The 23,375-nt window shown below is 40.2% G+C and overlaps 1 protein-coding gene across 25 annotated transcripts in view; it reads left to right on the plus strand.

Annotated features, from left to right (window-relative positions):
• The first annotated feature begins 1,894 nt into the window (after nt 1-1,894).
• Nucleotides 1,895-23,375, plus strand: part of GPHN (gephyrin) — a 242,589-nt gene continuing 221,108 nt past the window's right edge. For 19 of the 25 annotated variants that reach the window (XM_015864840.1, XM_015864845.2, XM_015864844.1 and 16 more), the window contains exon 1: nt 1,895-2,022. In XM_015864840.1, coding sequence (XP_015720326.1) covers nt 1,959-2,022 — 64 coding nt within the window. In that variant the 5' untranslated portion in view covers nt 1,895-1,958. The remainder of the gene's footprint in view (nt 2,023-23,375) is intronic. The other 6 variants (XM_032444765.1, XM_015864862.1, XM_015864859.1 and 3 more) reach the window with 1 other exon arrangement.

Here is a 23,375-nt window from a genome sequence, read left to right on the forward strand (position 1 = left end):
CCGACTTTGTTGACAAAAAGTTGTTTTTCTGTAGACAGTCAACATGAACTCTGGTACGGCCTGCTGGCACATTTCCCAGAATGTTCATTGCCTGTATGCAATGCTACTGCCTGTAGCAAAAGGACTTTCTTACACAAACTTGTTTGCTATTCTGATGAAAACTTGATAGCAGAAAATCATCTTCTTGCAACCTTCTCTCGAGCTACTATGGATCTGCCTTTATTTTAAGTCTAATTTATGAGAACTTTCATACCTCAACATTAAAACTCCCTTGTATTGATTTCAGCATCTTTCTGGCTCAGTCTTTTAAAATGTTGTAAGCTTACATAGTCCTCTACTATGTTTCATACAAAGAAATCCCCCACAAATCCCACAGGAATTGCTAACGCTAACATTGGCAGTGAAATCTTAATTCTGCCCCTCCCTACTGTCCACAAGAGCAACACATCAATCAGTTAAACAGGGAGACTGAGCAGTCTGAATAAGCACTACTGCCTTTAGTATTGGGTGTGAAATCCTCTGCGGGAAGCTATGAAGTGTCACGCTTCCTGCTTGTACTTCAGATGATTCCAGATATATTAGAGAAAAAAAATCTTTGTGCTTTGTCTACAGCAGAATATTCAACACATAGCGACCAAACCCACGAGGAAACAGAAGTACGAGCACCAGCGATGCAATATCTTCAGTAACCATGCTGTTTTGGGTTCAGGCTTACACCCACCCACATATGTTGTATTATACCATTGCATAACCGGCAATCTCAGGAGCCTGAGTTCTCAGTCTCTGTGGCTGCACATTGCAATTGCTGTGCCAATATGAAAATAGTGGTATCATATGCTGAAGCACCATCCCGTCAAAGTGCTACTAGTAGGACTTTCCCTGAGACACGGGGTATTTCTTCAGGCCTTCATTTCTGCATTAGAAATCCACCCAAGAAAACGATGCTTTACAGAGGAGATTTCTGAAAACGTTTGTTAATGGCTATGTAAATTATAACTGCTTTCGGTAATTGCTTGTTAGGACAGAGCCAAAAGGAGGATAACCCCCAGGCTGCTCTTACAAAGGTAGCACTGAAATCACACCAACAATATACAGAAACATAAAACTCAGCTGGAGTCAGACGGCGTGAACTTTGATTCTGGGTAGCTGGCTGCACAGTGTTAGCTGTGGTAACAGACATCTGACTGCATCTATGCAAACTGAACGTGAACTTGCAGACAGCAAAACCAAGTGTGCTAAAGTATGGCACTGCTTTATCCGCGGGCTGTGTGATGGAGGTTCTCAGAGCAGAGGGGGAGAACTGAAGGTAGAGATGAGAGGGGCCATGGGGCAGCGCTGAGACGCCACGCAGTGACCGCCGGCCTACAAAGCTGTGAGGCAACTTTCTGCTCTGCTGTATTTCGAGTCATCTAAAGTAAAGGGTGACTGCAAACCGTGTTATCCTTCCTCACCACCTGAGAGCTCCAGAATCAAACTGTTAGACCTGTGTAAGGCAGAACCGACTGCGGGTTCTGCGCCCCGAGAGCAATTCGGCTGAGTTCAAACGCACAGAAAACACTGCACGTGGTAACGGTGATTGCACTGAGTTACACCGGCATTACGACAAACCGGGGCCGTTCCGGGGTGTCCCGCAGCGCATTAGAGCCGCTGTGGTGCACAGCCGCGCAGCCCACCCGCTGCTCCCCGCGCACGGCCGGCACCGAGCCCAGCGTCCCGAGAGCCGAGTGCCCCCGCCTGCCGAACGGACTCGGCACCCACGTGCCCGGCCCGGCGCCTTCCTCCCGCACACCACGGCCTTTCCCGTAGCTCGCAGCTGCTCGTCGCGGCCGGCGCTGGCTCCGCCCGTTCTGTCCTTGCCCCCGCCCCCTTTGCGCTCACGCCGCTCTCACGCTCGCGCCCCTCCCCTCCCCGCTCCCCCCCCGCCCGCTGCTGTCAGTGCGGTGGCTGCGCCGGGCAACATGGCGTCGGAGGGGATGATTCTAACGAACCACGATCACCAGATCCGCGTCGGGGTGCTCACAGGTAACGGCCGCAGACGGGGTCCGCGCCGGTGTTCGGGGGGCTGCCGCGGGTCGGGCCGCGCCGTCGGGCTCCCGGGGGCTCAACTCCGGGCCGCCTCCTGCGGCGCCGCCACCGCGCAGGGAGCCGAGGCCTCGGGCCGGGCCCGGAGCGGGGAGCGGGGGCGGCTCTGGGTGCGCGAGAGCGGCTGGTGTTGGCTCCGCAGCTGCGGGCGGGCGCTGCAGCCCGGGGTCGGCCCGGGGCACCCCGCCTGGAGGGGAGGCAACGCGGGGGTGGGCGCCCGTCGCGGGGCCCGGGGCTCTCTCCTCCTCCTCCTCCTCCTCCGGCGGCGGCGGCAGCGGGGCCGGGAGGGCGAAGACGTTGGGGAGGGAGGCCCGCGGCCGGAGAAGGGAACGGGCGGACGAGAGCCGGGCCTAGCGGCGGCGGCGGCGCAAGGAACGGCCCGACAGCCTGCCCCGGGGGGCCTGGCAGCGCGGATCGCCCCGCACCTCCGGATGGCCCTTCCCGGCGGCACGGGGCGGCCGCGGGTGGGGGCGGAGGGCCGGGGGGCTCTGTTGCCGGCTGGTGGGTTTGCCCCCTCCCGACCCGGGCGCTGCCAAGAGCCGTTTGGAGGCGGTGCGCGTGTCGCAGGCTGCGGGGCTCCCCGGCCTCCGTGGGGTTGCGGTTATCCCGGCGCGCCGCGGAGAGCGGCACGGCCATGGCAGAGCGGCGGGGCCGGGAGCGGCCCCTGCCCGTGCGAGCGGCGGTCGTGGGGAAGGGAGGGGAGAGATCTGAGAGAGCCTTTCTCGCGTCGGTCTCGGAGCTCGGATGGAGAGCCTGGGCCGACGGCGGCAGTGCGAGCACGCGTAGCGGGCTGTAGCTGTTGGGAGGAAGGGGCCGCAATCCCGGGGGACGGAGCGGGGAGTTGCTGTGAAGTTGTGCCCGCCGCGTGTCCGAGCGGCCCGCGTGGAGCCCGGCCGCGAGATGGCGAGCAGCGGGCGCTGTCCGCAGCACGGTGCTGAACGCGGCCCGGCCGTGCGCGTGGCGGGGAACACTAGGGGAGTCCGCAGCTCTTGCGCTGAAAGCGAGAGCAGGCGTGATGTTAGCCCGTATTATCGCTGCTACAGCGAGCAGGAGGCGTCTGGCAGCAAAACGCTCTTTGCGTACTTGTACAGCTTCGTGCTATGTGCCTTGAATTATTATTGTGTTGATTGGTGGCTTGTAATAATTTTTACCTGTAAACGTTCCCAGATAGCCCTATCATTTGTACTACAAATCCAGTCTGAGCGCTGTTAAACTCTTGTACCTGGGTACCATAATGTGAAATTCTGTTGAGAAGAGTGTGTGATCTGATTTTGCTTTGTCTTGTTTTTAAAGGGAAATCAGAAGACAAAAGAACAGAACATTTTTAGCCCTTTTCCCTCTAATGCCATTGCTTTGAATTGCATGCTGAAAAATTTTGCAAATTATTTTCCTACTATAATGGGGACGCTTTGGTTTCTAGCAATTTTTCTAGGCTCTTTTTGATAACCAGTGTGTGTTTATAGACATGAAACCAAACCTTATATAAATGTGTTAATGAGTGTCATATCTATGGTCAGACTTGTTTTCCTCTCTGGAATTTCCTTTAACCAGTGGAAGAAAACAGTTGTAATTTGGGGGCATGGACCACCTAGTTTCTGCTGCTTCCAGCTGTGAAAAGACAGTGGAATTTGGAGTCCTTTTTTTTTTTTTCTTTTTTTTTTTTTTTTTTTTTTTTCCCCCTGCTAATTACTTCTGGTCTGATGAACAAAATAGTAAATGAAAGAATGGGTAGATTTAGTACAAACATTAATTTTAAAAAAATTAAACATTTAGAAGGGTACGGTGATTAGAAATTAGGTAATTGACATGACTTAGCTTTTCTGGTTAGGATCATAGCCATATGTTTGGTTAGTTATCAATATATGTAATGTGGATTTATCGTCATAAGCATTGATGTTCCTATCAGGCTTGGAACACTTACTTTATTAAGTACCATCATTGCACCTCATGGTTGTACTGAGATGGAATTTGAACTCCTTTGAATTGATTTGGAATGTATGTTTGTTTTTTAAATGAGGATATAAAACAAATATTTGGGTGTGTTGCAGGCCTTGCCTGATGTCAAGATTGAGGCACATGGCTCTAGAGTATATTGATAATACAAAGTGAATGTTTGTCTTGTAGCTTAGATTTCGTTGTCTTCAAGAGAATGTATTGTTGTAGGTCTTGCTTAATGGAGTTCTGTGTTTGTGTGTTTATTGCTGGTTTCCTACTTATCTGTATTTCTGCACTCAGTCTAAGTGCTGATCATCAGATTGGTAGGTCATATGGATAATGAACTAGTGGGTAGGTCTGATGGTGGCCTAAGCTTTGCCATTTAGTGTTCCAGGTATCTTCCTTTAAAAAGAAACAAACAGAAAACAGCAAAAACAAAAACAAACCCCAAAGAAACAAGAAAGGTGAAATAAGAGGTGAAAAAGAGGAAAAATGTGGTAAAAATTATGGTAAAGGCTGCAGTATGTATAGGCTGTCTGCAGTATGTGTAGGCTAAGTAGTTTTATAATTAGTTAACATGTAAGGGGTTTTAGCAAAGTGCAGCACTTATGATTTCTTCAGATACTTATCCTTCCAGTAAGTAGAGACTAAAATGATTTGACTGACAGCAGCATGCCCTTGTGTCCAAGAAGGCCAGTGGTATTCTGGGGCATGTTTAGAAGAGTGTGACCCATAGGTCGAGAAAGGTGATTCTTTCCCTCTACTGTGCCCTTGTGAGGCCACATCTGGAATGCTGTGTACAGTTCTGGGCTCCCCAGTTGAAGAAAAAGAGGGAACTTCTAAAGAGAGTTCAGCGGTGGGCCACAAAGACGATGAGGGGCCAGGAGCATCTCCCTTATCCTCATTAGGGAGGATGAGGCAAAGAGCCCTGGGACTGTTCATTGTGGAAAAGGCTGAGAGGGGATCTTATCATTCCTTATAAATACCTAAAAGGAGGGAGTCAAGTGGATGGGGCTGAGCTTTTTTGTTGGTGCCCATCAATGGAAGAAGGCAGTGGGCACAAGCTGTAGCACAGGAAGTTCCATCTGTACATGGGAAAAAAACATTTTTACTTTGAGAGTGACAGTGCACTGGAACAGGCTGTCCAGGGAGCTGTGGAGTCTCCTTCTCAGAACTTGCCTGAATGCTTTCCTGTCCAGCCTACTGTAGGGAACCTCCTTTAGCAGGGGGTTGCATTGCCTGCCCTCCAGAAGTTCCTTCCAAACCATATGATTATGAAACCATGTCAGCTGTGGTCATGGCCCTATCCAAGAAAGCAGGCAATGGCTGCTGAATGCAAAAATTTAGGTCTTGGATAACCTCTTTATACTGTGAAAGGTTACATTAGCATCTTCAAGTGTATGTGGACATGCAGTTTATTGAAATAGCATAGCAGATACACATGATGTCTGAATTTATTACTTTATAGCAAACGCGCTTCTTGGAATGTGAGAGCTGTGTCTACCTGGGAACCCCTTCCAAAAAAAGAAACTGAGTGTATCTGAAGTTCAGTGCTGTACAAAGAAACCAAACCCAATCAAATAAAACAACAACAAGAACAAAAACTCAGCAACATCCAAACAAAAAACCATTAACAAATTGTAAAAATTATCTGTAAGGAAAATGGGTAGCAATATATTTTAGAGCATCGCTGTTGAATGCTGTTTTAAAAATACACACTGTTGATTTTTCCAGCTAAAAGGTAGTTTGCCTGTCTTGAGCATTATGAGGTAAATTGTTATGACTTTAATACTCCGCATCATTAGCATGCAAGTTGTGAGATCTTTTCTCAGGGGTGATGCAGTTCACATGTAGGATGTGCTTTATGTCAAACTTTCTCCCAGAGGTCTAGGTGGGAGGGTAAGGATTGGCACTAAGTTTGTTAGGACTTGCTGTCACATCTCTTTATTTCCTACATCCTGGTGGGCACTAGTTTTCAAAACACAGATTCAAATTGGTACTTTTATGAGGAACCCCAGTTCTCTTCCCAAAATTCAGCTTAAGAAATGAGCTACAGAAGTAGAGAAAAGCTGTACTTCTTCCATTAATAGCAGTAGAACGTTTTGGGATTGACAAACATTGGTTTCCCTCTTTCCTTAGTGTAAGGCTGTCATAATGTTAACTTTATCTGTAGTAACTACTTTATCCATGGTAACTCTTCTATTTGTGGCTGTAAGTCTGTATAAAAGCATTTCTTTCTAATTTTTATTTATTTTTTGTATGGCTACAAGAGAACTATCTACATTTATTGGTTGTGATCCATACACATACCCAGTTTCCTTTTTATAATTTCACAGTGTTGAATATGACTTTTACTTTTAAAGAGGAAGTAAGTTCTGGATTTTTTAAAAAATATTTTTAAAATATATAGTGTGGAAAAAAAACCACCAAATGGAATTTCAGTGGTAGGAGGCTTTTACTTGCTGTTTAATTTGCTTGCTGTGATAGTTTCTTTCCAAACTCTGAAGTTAAAGATATATAAGGCAAGAGATGATTTCCCTGTTATACACTGATGTTTTATTTAATATGTTCATATGTAAGTAGTGACCATTAGTTTAGAGGTTTATTCTTACAGAGCAGGAGTGAGACATTGTGTCATCAGTGCTTCTTAATTTGCAGTTTATTTATCCAAATACACAGTTGAAAGACTCCCATCTTATCCTATATGCCATGCCTGTAGCTCATGTATGACTGTACAGAGTTTACTCATAATATCTACTTTCATTGCATTGTATTTGCCCACTTTACCAGTAAAGATGAGAAACTTCCTGTGTGTGTCTTGAAAATGATTGATTACTTTCAAGCGTGGGTCTAATGGGAGCTAATTTTGTTCTGGCATGACCTTTAGTTGGTTTCCCATTCTCATTAATGGGGTGATCATGGAAAATACAGTTGTCATTGTATGCTTTAGAATGTGAGGCATACAGAATCCTGTTACATAGATACTAAATTTCTCCCCTTAATTTTTATGTGGTTCTATCTTTTTGTTTGCTTTTTTGAAGTAAGAGTAGGGTGTATTTGTTTAAATGTTCTTTTATAGCGGAGTAGAACTTGACCAGTAACTTTCCTAACATTGCCTCAGATGGCCTTAGAAAGAAAGCAGTGCTTAAACCTGAAAATGTCTGTCTTGAAATTTGTAATACTTTAAAGGCAAAGATATTTGTGCAGATACTTGAAACAGCTTACTTGGTTGGGTTGTAATTTTTTTGTTTTTCATTTGGGCTCAGATGGTATTTTTTATCTTCCATCCATGAGATGGATACTGTGCAACTGGAGGACATGGTAAACAAAAATTAGAGCAAATTGTGGCTCAGAATTTAGAAGGTCTTGAAGAGTGGGTGAAATAAAACAAGAAAAATTGCATTCTGTTTCTACATGTAGCTCCTTACTCCTAAGTATTCAAATGCTCTTATGCTGGTATGGTCTTGTTTATGACAGAATTCTTATTGAAAAGGTAGGAGAATGCCTGAAAAAGCTGTTTTTTGGAGAATAGGAGGGTAGTAATTACATGGAAAATAATAAGGAAGGACTTCTGTATGTGGGATGTTTTTATTTAATAAAAAAGTTTTTATAGTCTTCTGTTTGTATAAATCACAAAACAGTTGAGTAGTGAGTTGGAGTTTACAGGGAGCAGGTATTTGCATTAAAGTGCTTGGGAAAATATTGGCTTTGTTAGGCAGTTATCTTAGAAAATTTCAAACTTCCAGTAAAAGATGTATATATGATATGTTTTCTTTACTTGTTTTGCTTATATACTAATTTAATTAAGCTTATTCCGTGCCTAACATGCTATTTGTTATTTTTTTTTTACCAATTGATTTGCAAAAGCCTTAATGAATAACCTTTTGTGTACACCTGCAAAATCTTGCAAATCAGGACTCTGTCCTACCATTGCGAAGTTGATGATTGATAGTAATGGCCTTTTGAAAGGAATGCAATGCATTTTCTGTTCCTAGTACCATAAGATAAATAGCAAAACTTCCACTGGCTGGCTTCAGTGATTTAGTGAATAGGCTGTGTGTTACAAAATCTATTTTTGAGCAGCAAAGTGTTTTTGATGTATGCCAAGATCTGAAACAACTGACCCAATGCTAATTTAGTTCCATATGCGAGTCTGTTACTTAGAACCATAATTGTTAAAAATTTTGTATTTAATATGACACTTCATTATATACTTAATGTACAAATTGTATTAGTAGATAGGTATAATAATACAGCAAGTACTGCACATGTGTTTGAGACTGCTACTGTAGAAATATGTTTCTCAAACACACCGTTTAATTTTCTTATTAAATTATGTTATTATGTAGTTGTGCGAAGAAACTGTGCACAGGCACAAGTGATAATATATTTGGGACTTTTGAGTGCTTACTGTGTGGTAAAGAAATTATTAGTTGTTTTGGGTTTTTTGTGCTGTATATTGAATTTAAATTTTATGTGGAATATTTTTACTTGATACTTTTTTTCTTGTATTGATTTTGTTGGATTTCTTCTGTCTTGCGTGTCACTTTTGGAACTTAAAATTGAGTAGCAGAAATTGAAGCATGTGGTGTGGTTTTTTTTTTTTTTTTTTTGTGTATGTGTGATTATTAATTTTTATTTTAGTTTAATTTGTATTTGAAACATAGGGAATACAAATTTGTGTTGGAACCTCAAAGTCGTGCAACTCATCCCATTCTTGAGGAGTTCTGGATTCTAAAAAATGCCCAAAACTAAGACTTTTAAGTTCTGCAACCTCACCTGAAAGAATCTTTAGTAAAATCATTGTAGTTACTGTCTGTGTTTATGGTTGACCAGGGAAATATAATGACTAAGTGGGAATTAGCTCTATGCATACACTGTTGTTAGGGGGATTTTCTTAGTGACTATTATTGTACCTTTGTAGTTGTTGAGGACTGTATCTGTGTGGTGCAGTTTTTGAGGACCTGGAAATACACTGTATTATACCTGAATGAAGCAAGGTATTTACTGGGAGGTGAGCTGTAGCATAGAATCGTTCAGTGAGAAGCTGTATGGATGAAGAGCACTATGCATTCTTTAGGGTTTAAAATGAATTGCTGTCAAGTATCCTGCAGGTCTGACTCAGAAGGGAAAGGCTCCTAGGATCACTGCAAATGCTGCTGTAGGCAGAGATTGCAGTTAAAAAAAAAAAAGTAACACTCCCTTTTTGCCTCAGCAATACACTGTTCATGCCCTGGGATAGAGCATTTAGAAAAGGGTTGACAGCAAGATCAGAGATGTAATGTCACAAGTTAGTAAAGCCTTCATCCAGCAGTTCTTAGGAAGACTTCAAAACACCTGAATGTGGCAATAGTTATGAATTTGGAAGACCAATATATTTCTTTTTGCCTACCTCTTATTCCTTCCTGAAACAATTTTCATGGGGTTTTGATGACAGAGCGGGCTGTAGAAGAGGTGATGCTGGTGTCAGGCAGGTATGTATCCTTTTATTCATGAGTCTGGTCTTGTGAAAGTGTGGGTTTCATTATGTGCTGCTGGAAGAAGAAAAATTCTAGGAGTTCCAATTGGATAGGTTCCCACTAACGTGGTTCTTTCATGTGCTGTAGAGTAGTGACAAAGCAGGGTAGGTGGGTGAGAAGCCAGAGGTAACTATGTGCTCTGTCAGAATCTGTGTCAGAGAACAGTCAGGAGAAAGTGGCAGGAGTATGTATCTGGCAACAAAAATGCCTGTTGCATCCAGGAAAAGCAGAAAAAAAGAAAAAAAATGAACATTAAAAAAATAAAAAAATTAAAAAAGAATATATGTATATTAGCTTCTTTTATTTTTTTTTCTTTCTTTTTTTTTTTTTTTTTTTTTTTTCCCCTTCTTTCAATTATCAAAATACTCCAGGGAACACTTTAAATAAACTTGCAGCAAATCAAAGATCCTCAGAATCAGCTTCCTTGGAAAAATTAAATTTAACATACTGAAGAGGAATATTTTGAAATATCTTTAGAAGGTAGTCAGGGACTAAGTGCTTCTGTAGATAATACTCAGAAAACTACGGAGCTGCTGGAAAATTGTGGCCACGGATGCTGGTCTGCAAACCCCTCTGGTTAAAACCTTTGTTTTGCTATTAAGCTCTGATTTCATACTTTAAGAAAACTTAGAGACTATTTCGGAGCTAATGGTATGTAAATTGGGGTTAGAATATTTCTGTAACCTCCAGATTTTTTTCCTACCATCGTCATGATGTCCTTAAGGAATTCAGTCTGATGTAGTCATTCAGATTATGTTCCTTTGCCTTGGTAGATGGATGTAATAGATGAGTGAGGTATAACTCCCTAGTTACTGGCTCCTGCTAAATCTCAGTGAAAATAGTTCCAGTTAACTGTAAAATATGCATGATGATGATAGGCTTTTGATGATCCATTTGATTGAGCAGACTGAGAAGTCTTGGGTAGGGGGATTTTCTTCCCTCCCATCGTGAGGAATTCCCAAGCATTCTGGATGTGCAAGCATTTGTTCTGGCATTTGTTTAGCAGAATAAAGAAAAGGAGAATAAACTAAAAGATTTAGGAGGCTGTTGAGATTTATGAGAGAACTTAAAGCTTTTTCAAGTAAATGTGACTACCCGATTGTGCTGTGGGGTGTAATTGCTTGGAGGAAGACAAGGCTCAGAACTTCAAGAAGTTGGGAGCAGTCATCTTCATAAGATTATAGTATTCACTTATTTAATGTCAGAATAGCATTGGATTATGTGATACATTTGTTTTTAGGAACACACTCTGTTCCATAGTAGGGAGGCAGGCTGTAAAACCTTGTGATTTGAACATGCCGCTAAAATTCCAGTGTGGTAAGAGTTAAAATGACTACTGACATCTCCAGTGTGTAGGACTTCGTAATCAGAGTAAGACACAAGCCTTTTCTTCTTTTTTTTAAGCATTACAAATCAAAATGGAAACTGAAGTTCATGTTATAAGCAACTGCCTAAAAAAGCAACTACTGAAGAATCTCTTGTTCGTTAAGCTTCAAGAATGCTCACCTGCCTCTTCCTATTTCTTTATTCCAAAGGAGATGGCTCTGGTTTATGCACAATGGTTTCAGTACTTGACTTTTCTCTTTGGCTTAGCAGTTGATGAAAAGGAATTAGTGAAAATACTTGTTGTCACTTCACCATTGTTTTGTCAAAAAAGGGTTCCAGTAGACTTTTTTTGAGCACTTTGATGAACAGCACATCTTTCTGGAAAAGGCATCTGAGGCAAATTTCTGTATAGCGTTAAACTGGGACACATGGATTGTCGTTAATATTAGAAAAATCCCTTAATTCCTTGAGAGCCTGTCTTATATTTGGTTATTGTTATGCGTAAGATGTTGTGACGACCCATCAAATCATAAGGAAGATTCTGGATATGAAATAATAATCATTTTTAATATTTCTTACCAGAAATATTCCTTAATAATTTTAGCAAGTCCTAATATTCAGATTATTCCTAGTCTCCTTTGTTCTGCACTGGAAAAAATGCCTGCTATTCTACCTATATTTTAGGCTCTAGAATGTAAATTAAACTGCACATTAGAGCAATATGCTAACAAAAGAAAAAAATAAAAATAAAAATAACCAAACAAAAACAAAAGCCAAAAATCACTTTAAAAATAAATGGTTAACATCTCACCTGTATCTAGAAAGTATCTAGCAATTAGAAGAAACTCTTGAATGCGTCCTATGTTGAGGATGATATGAAAACATCAGCCTAGAGACATTTAGTGCAATAGCAAAATGTGTAACACAATTTGTTTGAAGCATAAATTTAAAGTTAAATCCCTAAATGACAGCGTTACAACTAGAAGTTATTTTAGTTAAATAAATAAATAAATAATTAAATAAAAATATCACAAAGAAAAAGAGAAACAGCAGATACAGAAACTCTTTATCTTTGGATAATTAGATGCTCTTTCAATTCTGCAATTGTAAATACGGTTTTCTTAGTTCTTTGGTTTGATGCTCTTTGTACCTAAGACATTTTGTTTCAGTCAATTTTAGCAAAGTCTATGTTTGAAACTAGAGCAGCCTAAGAAAAGCAGATTTATAGAGCAGCACACTTAGTACTGGGACTCCGTGTCTGCATGATGGTTTGTGGTGGTTTGCTTCGCATGAGCTCAAATAAGCAATAGTTGCAGTGCTCCAGGTGCACACTTGGAGTACAGCTCGTTTTGCTTTGTCTGAAAGGAGTTCTGAGATCTGTGTTTTTATTGTTCTCTGCAGTGTGAACCAACATGCGGTAGTTTAGAACTGTCAGTATTAAGTAAAAGTAAGTCAGAAGTCCAAAATGAACAACATGATTGCAGTTTTTTTATAAAAGATATAAATGAAGTAATGACAGAAGAAGCGTGTTTACACTAATACTTAGTTTGAACAGGCCCTGCCTGCGCCTGGCTGATTTATCTGTCAGAAAAATATGTGCAACACTTTGTCAGGGATTTTATCTTCCTGCATTCCCTACATCTCAAGCTGTGCTATTCAGAGAGACTTTTCTCCTGCTGGAGCTGGCAGGCTCTGGTAGCTGCTCACCTCCTTTGACCCTGACAGAGCTCTGCCCAGGTTTGCCTCTATTGCCAAGCGTTTCAGGCTGCGTTCTTTCTTTAGTACTCCCCCACCCATGCATTTACTTCTGTAGAGATACTTGCTGTAATCTGACTGCTGGCTGTTGTGGAAAAGTGTGCTGCTGCTTTTTGCTGGCCTTCTTTGCAGTTATGTGGCCTTGTCACCGTTGCACGCTGGTTCTGTCCTGCTGCTTCTCACTTTGTACGGAGCCAGGCAAACTGGCTAAACCCTTGAAAAGCTGGTCTTTTTGCAGAGGAGGGATTAGACACTCATTTTTTTCTCCTTTCATGCAAGTGGTGCTTTGTCAGGCCAGGTACCCTCTCCGTGATGTTTGTGAGCTTGCCCTGGCTGATGAACGAAGGCTGCCTTCACCAAACAGCATGCAGGGAAGGATTTGTCCATTACAGGAAATTGTTTTCAGCAGAGGTGTACGTAAACTTTTGTTCGTGTAGTAGCAAGGTGCATCTGAAAATGAAGAGCTAAGCATTTAGTAACCTTAGGACGTTTGGGCAGCTAGGAAATCTGAACATTATGCTTCTTCAGTGGTAAACTTGGGAAAAGACAAGTACTATGGCATGTATTTAAAGAGAAGTTGAAGGATTGGCTTTTTTATTAACATGCTAAAATTTAATAGTCAAAACTTAAAACGTATGCGTTGTTTTTTTGTTGTTTTTTTTTTTTTTTTTGCAAATTATTACATTGGCTATGGTCTGCCTGATAAAGCAATCTCATTTGTAACTATATTCACCTTATTTATGTATGCATACCCATATTAAAAATAATATAATAAGAAATATATGTCAAGTTACCCATTTCTACCAGTTTTCATTTGCCTTCTGCTCAACAGACTTCTTTGACACTATTCAATCTGTCATCTTATTTATGCTCAAAATAGTTTTTCTAAGGATATCTTTATCAGACAAGTCAGCTAGTATGCTAATTTTGAGGATGATAATATGATATGTACAGGATGGCTGTAGATATGCCACTTTGCTTTTCTTGGATGCCTGTATGTACATCAACTATTGGAAACATCCGCATGCTGGATAATTTTCTTACTTCACATTTGTCCTGCACGCCTTCTTGCTGACCTGAACAGCATCACTGCCTTTCTCTTGTGATGGAGGTAACTGGAACCACCAGTCACTGCTAGTCAGGCTTGGGGGATTCTTGCTATTACATTCAGAATGGGAGCGTTTGGGGTGAAGTGACATAATTATCATCAGGAGATCCTGTGCATTTACTTTGTACCTTATTTCACTTAAAATGAGAAGCCTGCTGTCTGTGCATGTCCAATATTGTGTATATGTCCATGGTTTCCATGGCTACTAATTATGTATAGATTGCGTTTTTGGCATCCAGACATAGTACTTGGAGATAACACTAGCTAGCTAAACTGTATTTTACAAGGTGCAACATAAGGAGGATCTTCATCATTAAAATGTGTTCATAGTGGAGAGCAAGAGGAACTGTGGTTTAAAATAGCAAAAAATGCCAAAATTCTGTTGTCAACGAAAAAGCAGTTCTAACATTGAAAACAACTCCTTCTAGAAGAGCAATTTAAAGGTGAATTATAAAATGGAATTTTCTGGGAAATGGGAGAAAAAGAAAGTATGAAGGAGGCTGTTGTTGGCAACAGTATAAACAGTATAAACCCAAGATGTTGTCTTTTGAAGTGTAGCTTCTAGCAAAGAATGTAGAGACTGGGGTTTTGTAGATGAGGTCTAAGGGCTGTTATCGGTGTGCAGATTAGCTAAACAGGAAAAGATTTTATGCTTAATGATTGTGCCTCCAGAAGTGTCTTCAAGTATCCCATTCACTACAAAAGCTTCACACAACACATTAAGGAAGGCAAAACTAGAAACTAGGAAAAAAAAAAAAGAGAGGGAGAAATAAACTAATTATACCAAAGCACGTCAGCCCAGTTTTGAAGAGACTCTTTAAAAATCCTTCACCAGGCCTCATGCAAAGTTGACAAGTATTGAATCTTTCAGGAGTTCTTCACAAGAAATTTGTCTTGTACTCTGTAGTTGTGAAATTAATCCCATCTAGAGAAGTGTATGTAACCTCCCTCTTATACCAGCAAAATTGTTCCTTATATGTGGCACGCTAAACTGTCAAGTGATCCACATGCAAATAATTTTCAAAGCTAGTTTTTAGTCAGTTTCTTTTAGCTTACTGTGGATAAATGCTTGTGCATCACAGGTGGTGAAGGGAACAAGCTCCTGGCAGTAGTAGTAAGGTGGGATTGTGGTTTTTTTTGGTAATAATGCATGAGAAACATTGATCTTTGACTAGGGCACTAGCACCCCATGTGCTTAGGGAATGAACTGCTGCTGCATCTTCTAAACTTATTTTAATGCTGTGGTGTGCTTTTGTCAAGCTGAAGTTGGAAAGACTGGGAGTTTTGCTTTTAAGAAGACTGAATGGATCAGGTCATATCTCAAAGCCTTGTGCACCACTCGTGTATTGATTGCAATTTCAGAATCAGTGGCCTGATGCTATGTACAGTAGCCCGAAAAATTAAGTTGCTTCCCATTTATATAGTCATGCCCACAGAAGCATTTATTGTTAGTTTCTGGCAGGCTTCTTTTCCTTGTATATTAAATGATTAGCATCCTGTTTTTCAAGTGATTGTGCTACGTCTGGTGATACTTTATTGATCTGTGGATCAATTCCTACTGTATTAATGTGTTCTTTCAGGAGAACAAGTCAAGCCATTCTACAATTCTATAAGTTGAAAGGAACCTCTAGGCCATTGAATTCCAACCCTCCTGCTGTGCACAGGGTTGCCACCCACCGGTTCAGGCTGTCCAGGGTCCCATCCAACCTGTGCTTGGACATCCACAGGAATGGGGTACCCACAGCTTCTCTGGGCAGCCTGTGCCAGTGCCTCAACACTCTCTGAGTAAAGAATTTGTTCCTAATAACTAATCTAAACCTTCCCTCTTAGTTTTAAGTCTTTCACCCTTATCCTATCACTATCAGATTATGTAGAATGTCAGTATCCCTCCTGATAATAAGCTCCCTTAAAGTACTGAAAAGCCACTATACAGTCTCCCCAGAGTCTTCTATTTTACAAGCTAAACAGGCCCAGTTTCCTCAACCTTTTTTTTATAGGGAAGGTGCTCCAGCTCTCTGATCATTTTCATGGCCATCCTCTGGACCCATTACAACAGCACTGTGTACTTCTTGTGCAGGGGTCCCCAGGACTGGACACAGTACTCCAAATCTATAGATTCTGTGATTTTAATTTTTTTTATTAACTTGCATTACAGAATTATTTGTGTGGGCTTTATTTATTTAGGGAGGTTTCAGTATTTGATTATGGCTTGTAAAAGTACTTGCAGGATTTTCAGCAGTGTCTCTTCCACTCTGCTACTCCTCAGCTTTAAGTAAAATCCTTGAGCATACTGTCTTCTTAATACTGACAAGAGAAAAAGACATTACTTAATAAATCTAGCTCTTCCTTCAAAAACAATAGAAGATGAAGAAGTAAGGCCAGTAGATTCCCTTGCTGTCCTCTTCTTCCATGTCTCACTTTTTGTCTGCATTCAGTTTAAATGGAGCTGGAATGTCTTTTCAGCTCTTATCTGCTATTTTTATATTGAAAATACTTTTAAATACTTTTATTTCTGTTCCTGTATAAGTTTTGTTCTTTGTGAACTGTCAAAGGTGCACTTCCTTTCAGACTGGCAGTAATATCTATTGTTGCCTAACATGTGATAATGAATGATGAAATCTTTTCAAGTGGTTTTTTTTTTAATTATTTTTTAAACCTTTTTTTTTTTTTTTTTTTTTTTTTTTTCCCCATTATTTTAACCATTATCTGCATGGATCTTGATACAGAGTTTGGTTTTTCAAATATACCATGTAGCTTACATACATTTTTGTGCTAGGTAAAAAAGTCAACCTCTTGGATGCAACTAGATCAGATTTTTTGGCAGACTTTGCACTAAATGTTAAATGCTTATTTCTTTGTTGGGAACTGCTGTTACCCAATATCTCCTGGAGTCTTAAAATTTTATTGTTGGATTAATATCACTAATTATGCTCCTTGAACAACCTTGCCTCCCTACCACCCCAGTCCCTGTCAGATAACAATTATCTCTTCCACTTTACTTTGTATTCCTGAATGACTTAGCTTGGATGAAATATTTCCTTCTCCCATCTTTCCTTTCTTAGTATAGCTCTGAGAATAATATATAGCTGTTATCATTTTGACTGTGGTGTTGATGTTTGGTTTTTTAAGTCTTTATTTTCATTTTTCCTATGTTTCTTTCATTTTGCAGCCAGAGAATTTACGAGTTGTTTGTAGTCTAGAAGGATATAATTGATGTATGTAATGCCATAATGCATTTCAAAGGATGTAACAGTTACACTGTAACTGAAACAAATCACTGAAGGTGATAGTCTGGGCTGACACCTTCCTGCAGCTAAGCCCATACCCTCTCTCTCATTCATTCTCTCCAGGTGGGATGGGGCAGAGAATCAGGACGAAAGTGAGAAAACATAGGGTTCCAATAAAAGGCAGTTTAATAAATGAAGCAAAACTGTGTGTGTGAGCAAAGTTAAACAGTGAAATCTTTCACTACTTTCCACTGGTAAGCTATCTTCAGCTTCTTCCTGGGAAGCTTGGAGGCTTGGTCATGCATAATGAGACAAACACTGTGGCATAACAATAACATACATTTCTTGTGATTTTTACTGTTTTCAAATAAGTACATACTTGTGCTAGCTAATGCTTCACGCTATTCAGCCAAATGTATCTGAAAAGGATCTAGGGTTTTCAGACTACTCTTTTACAGAAGTCCTTTCTGGAAAAAAGACACTTTTCTGCTTTTTCCTATAGTCTTAGAATTATACTGAGTGAAGGGGAATCTTTACAGTAAATAAACACTGTTGCATAAAGGATTGTTTTTCTAACAAGAAAAATAGTGACTTGTATTTTGTTTTTCTTTTCCTTTGTCATCTTGCCCTCACAATAACATCTGTGATATTTTGTGTAGTGATTTGGCTGATCTTGCTTGCAACTTATGGGCCTTCAGCCCTGTCCCAATAGTTGCTGCGTTAGTCTGGTGCTGGGGCAACAAGTTAACATTGCTGCAGAGATCTCAGTTTTATTTCTTAAAATGGGAGTAATAGAGATTTATCTGTGTTTTCTTTTTGCACACACATTTTTTGTGTTTAATTGATTTACTCTATCTAAATTAAACTTATTTCCAGTAAACTGAATTAATAATATAGAGAAGCTATTTGCAAAGCAAACTAAGTCTCTGGGGGTGCAGCATTTACTGGGCTACTCTACTTCAGAAGACAGTCAGTTCAAGTTGTACAGCCTCTCACACGGGAAAGTTTTTGCTTCTCAAAATATATCAAATTTATTTTCTTTGGTCTCCCAAAGCACCCCTGGATGGGAGAGGAGTGTTTCTGGTTGTTTTATTAGAACCCATGGGCCTGTACTTCTTCCGTTTTGAGTGCGTGTGCACACATCTGTATGTGCAGGCAGAAGTGTGTATTTTTCAGTCTGATTTAGGATTCGGAAGAGAGGCTCTGCCCATAAATAATTTGAGCCCTCGTTTACTTGTAAGAACAAATGATTGGTCTAAATGCTTTTCTTTTGGTAAGGCAGAGGTGTGATATTGGATACAGCTTCCTAGTCAAGGTTGAGACTGAAGAAAACAAAATTATCTGTACAGTGAGCTATGGTATAAGGTGTAAAGTCTGAAGGTACAGAGCTCTTGTGCTTATATCTGCACTTGTAGTACATTGTCTTCATGTTGGATTTTGCACAGCTCTACAAAAGAGTCTTGATAGCATTTCACTTGAGTTGTCTGAAAATTCTTTGTGTTCTTTTGTGTGTCTTTTCAGCTACCTGGGAATATGTATACCTATGTAGCCTTGCCTAACCTGTCATTTTAATGACATCTTCTGTTAGTCTCTTTCATGACTGTAGCAAAGTCTTAGCATCAGCCTGCAGTTGTCAGCAAGAAACTCTTTAAAACACCTTTTTTGTGCTTTTTGATTTCTTAGATAACAGAACTGAAATCTCCAACCTTTTAGTAACTCTCTCGCTGCTGTGCTGACTTCTTGTCAGGTACTTTCTACTACTTCCTAGTAGTACTCTGTTCCTTTCCAGGCTTCTGCTGTGTTTGCAAATGGCACTGCTGATACTCAGCCCAGCCACAGAATCACTGAATGAATGGTTGTGGTTGGCAGACACCTCCAGAGGCCACCTGGACCAGTCTGTACTCAAGCATGGACACCCGGAGCTGAATGATTAGGCCCATGTCCAGGCAGCTTTTAAGTATCTCCAAGGAAGGAGACTCCACAGCTTCTCTGGGCAGCCTGTGCCAGTGCTTGGTTATGCTCACAATAAGAAAGTGATAGCTGATATCCAGAGGGACCTTTCTGTGTTTCTGTTTGTGTCCTGACACTGGTCATTGCATGCAAAGAGTCTAGCTCTATTTTATTTGCATCATCACTTCGGATATTTGTGCACATTGATAACATCTCCCTGAGCTTACCTTTCCCCAGGCTGAATAGTCCCAGTTTACCTCCCTCTTGTTACTGGCCTCCAAGTAGACTTGGAATCTCTGGTCACTTTTGTGCCCAGCCATTCACCCAGTTTTTGGTCCACTTCTCTGTGTGCTCTTCCATCCTTCATTTATTTCCATCTATTGTTCTCTCATGTACCAAGCCATCTGTTCCCTTCTAGTGTCCTTATTTATTTATTTTAAAAGTCTGAGTTCTACATTCTCCATTTGTTATTTATCTGTTAGTCAGATGGACAGAGTAGTCTGGTTCATCTTTGCGTGGAGCCTTCAGACAAAACGTGTCTGTAAGAAATTTTGTAGCTTGTTTCACTAATCTGCTTGATCCCCTTCATTAGAAATACAGGCCTTATTTGCAATGAAGTAATGGCCCACTCTGTGATCACAGATTTTGGTATGCAATGTAGGATGAGAAAAGACTACATCTGTTGTTGGTTTACATTGCTCATTGTTTTCCAACAATTTCTCAATAATGTTAATCTTACTTCTAGCACCTGTTAGCTTTTTATAGATGTTCAGTAGCCCTTGGAGATTTATCTTCTTTTCTTTCACTTCAGTGGCATCAGAAATGGAAATTCAGCTTCCATAATTTCATGGAGTTTTCTTCATAGGAAAAAAGTAAAGCGAGCATTTAAACTGTGTTAGTTCAATTTAAAGTCAATGTAATACATTGGTAATGTTTCTCTGGGCTGTTACACAGCTATCTAATGTCTATTACTGTGCATTGACAATGCATCCAAAGATACAGGCTAGGTTTTTAATGTTATTAAGTGAATGTGATTGAAGAGAACACTTTTACGGTGTTCCTATCTTTTTTTTTTTTTTTTTTTCTTTAAACATGTTTAAAGCTCACAGTACTGCATGGATTATCACTGTTGTGTGATTTATTCTATAATGAATGCAATTTCAGATATTGAATTGTGACTGGTAGAATTGCTTGCTGTATAAATCTGTGTAAAGCTCTTTCTCCAAGTGCAGATCATCTTTGATTTATACATTTTACAGATTTCTTTTCTCTCTTCTCTACTTTGTAAGTTCTTAGGTAGAAAATAGGACTTGAAACTTATATGCCAGATAGATTTTATGCTAAAATATGTTTTTTCAAGTCTGCAAGGACAAAAACTGGTAATAAATTAGTATGCAAGATTCTTGAACAGTGTTGGATTCTTGTATTACCTGGATTCACTCATAATTAGATCTGTCTACTGTGACTTTTAAAACATGACTTAGTTGTAAAATACACTTGTTGGTTATTTAAGAATTGCTGTAGAGAACTATTGTAATGTATTGCAGATCCCGAGATTTCACAGCCAATTTGAGCTCTGTCAGATGTTAGTTAAGCATTTAATATATGGTAGTCTCTGCATCCAGGGCCTACAGTTATTTAAACAAACCAACAAAATGTAGGGGTTGCGAGTACTCTTACAATACCTATAAAATTTCATTTCACTTGAGATTTCCTGTTTGTTAAAAGGTGAATGTTATTTTAAGATTTTTTTTTCTATACTTGGGTATTGTTTCCTACTAAGCCTTCTCATATGAAGTTCCCATGTTTGCATGTCTTAAAAGCATCTCACGTGCACAGCTTTGCCCTTGGTCTCATTCACTTTGGAATTTGTTAGCTGAGTAGCTAGGATTCTGTAGATCTAGTTTGTTTATTCTTTAATTCTTAAGGTTTTCAAACATTTTATGTACTGAGATACTGCTATTCCACCAGAAATGACATAGACAGTGTGATAGACTTCCTCTGTGTTCAGAGTTGATGAGGCCATACCTGGAGCACTGTGTCCAGTTTGGGTTCTCCAGTACAAGACACGTATGAGCAGACTTGAGAGAGTCCAGCACAGCACCATGAAAAATGGAGCCAGGGTCTCACTGATGCTCAACAGCAGGATGTGAGGCAGTGGGCACAAACTGGAACACAAGAGATTCCCCCTGAACAGGTCAGGTAATGTTTTGTTAGGATACAGTCCTGGATATCCTACTATAGGCGTCCTTGCTTGCAGTGGAAATGCTGAGTCATGGCCTGAACCACTGATTGAGCACCTGGTGGGAAGGCAAGGCCAACCCAGGGGAGCTCAGGTGCATGTAGTGACCACAAAGGGTCAAGCCAGGATCCACCCCTTCCCAGACCTCATTTAGGAGCTGGCAGTGGAGGTGAGGGTATTTGTTGCCAGAGATCCCTGCCCACCTGTGGCCTTCCAAGGGTAAGTAACAGTTCTCCCTCAGTTCTGCATACGTGGCTGCCGTGTTTGGTCTTGTTATCATTTGTTGTAGCTGAAGGCTTTGCCACCCTGCTATTATTATCCCATTATAACACTGCACTGCTTGAGCAGAGTGTTTGACCAGGTTGCTTCCAAAGGTCCCTGCCACCCAAACCATTTTGTAGTTCTTGGTAGGTTTTTGTTTTCCTCTTAAATTTAAAGTTTTTCTTTTGGCTTCATCCCTCCTTATTCCAGGGAGTAAGAGTTTGAGATGAAAAGCTGAAGATGTAAGCCACCATTAGTAGGCTTATCTTAATGTGGCATTGAAAAGTATATAACAATTTCTGAAAGAATGAACAAATAATTTACAGTTAATTAACCATAAGTGGTTAATCAATAGATTAACCAATTAATTTCATGTGTGTTCTAATTCTGGAATGAATATTTCTGGATGTATTTTGGATGGAAAAATAGTATGTGATCCACAAGGCGTAAGCTGCTCAAAGAAATGTCTTCTGGAATTGAGGTGCTAACTTTATAGTGTGGTGATGTAGGGGGCAGAGGGAGTTGTTGAGTGTTTGTTTTAGATGTGTTGAGTTTACTTTTTGGGATGCTGTTGAGAGCAGAAAATATTTTATTGATCTAGTTCTGCAAATACTCACTATGTTGCTTAGAAGTGTTTTGCTTCCATGGTTTCTCTGATGTAGTTGTGTTTTTTATCATTTTGTAACAAAGACAACTTGTGTAGGCTTTAAGTTTGTAACAATCAGGAGAAAAAACATGGGGGTGAACTCTTCCTCGAGCTCTTATTTAAATACTGTATGATTAACAAAAAAAAAAACAACAATCTGTTTTCCTCATCTCAACTTTTAGCTTTATTTGATAAAGAAATCCTCTGTGCAGTTCACTGTGTTTTTTAATTACACTTAAATACTTTATCATTTTTTATCTCACTTATAGTTGTAGCTTTGTATAAATTGAAGCTGGAGTTGCTTAAAGCAATTGCTGTCAAGTTTATTCTTACACACTGTGACTTTGGCTTCCTGGATTATCATTGTTTAAATAAAAATCTGGTTAGAGAATCAATCCTGAAAAACATGAAGTGCTGATGCAGCCTTGACCAGGTCTTAGTTAACAGGTGCCTTCAGAATAAGACAGTACTACATCATAATTTCCTGATGAATTTACAATGTTGTGATGGCATATGCTCCCACTTGGAATCTATTTTAAGAAATGACAGAAGCACTTTCTTGTAATTAATCTTGTGCTCAAAAATATTGGATTGGATTGGAGAAAGTCTACAAAGAACAAATATTAAGGACTTTATCAAAGAAATGTAGGCTGCTTTGTTAGGCAGAGCTTTAAGGAAAACTGTTTTAGGTTCACTGCTGCTGTGGCTGTTACAAATTGCAGGATGCATTTTGTAATTTTAGAGTAGCAGAGCATCTGATCTCTTTGCTGAAGGTTGTTCTTTTGACACTGCTTTCAGTTTATCAAGAAAACAGTTTATTTCAGGCTCAGTGATTTTAAAGGGCAAGTCTTAAGGTGAAAGCTCTTCAGTATGCTGCAGATCCTGTCATAGTCGACAACTGTATTTTCCCAGAATGTCGGGTTTGTGGAAGTGTTTGAGGATAATCTGTGCAATTATTGCTTGTTGACTTGACCTTAATTAGGAGAGTACAGGTTTTATAAATCCATTGGTTCATCTTAGCTGATAGTATTTTAAATCAAAACATAAAATACAGCTGCATAAACTGCAATGTATTTGAGTATGGGAAGCCTTTTGTTGTAGCTTTATACTGCACTTAAAAAGCAGCATACTGCATGCACTGTGACGTGGGAGTAATACAAGGGGAAGAGCCAGACTAGTACTGAGCTAAATATTTTAAATTGGCCATTTTTTATTTTATTTTCTGGTAGACTGGATTATTTTAATTACTTTCTGTGCTGCTTTCATGCAGGTTTCCCCTTCTCTAGCTGCAGCTAATCCAGCGTGCCATTAACATACTTCTTGT

Source organism: Coturnix japonica, chromosome 5 (genome assembly GCF_001577835.2).
Source record: "Coturnix japonica isolate 7356 chromosome 5, Coturnix japonica 2.1, whole genome shotgun sequence".
NCBI classification, from domain to species: domain Eukaryota; kingdom Metazoa; phylum Chordata; class Aves; order Galliformes; family Phasianidae; genus Coturnix; species Coturnix japonica.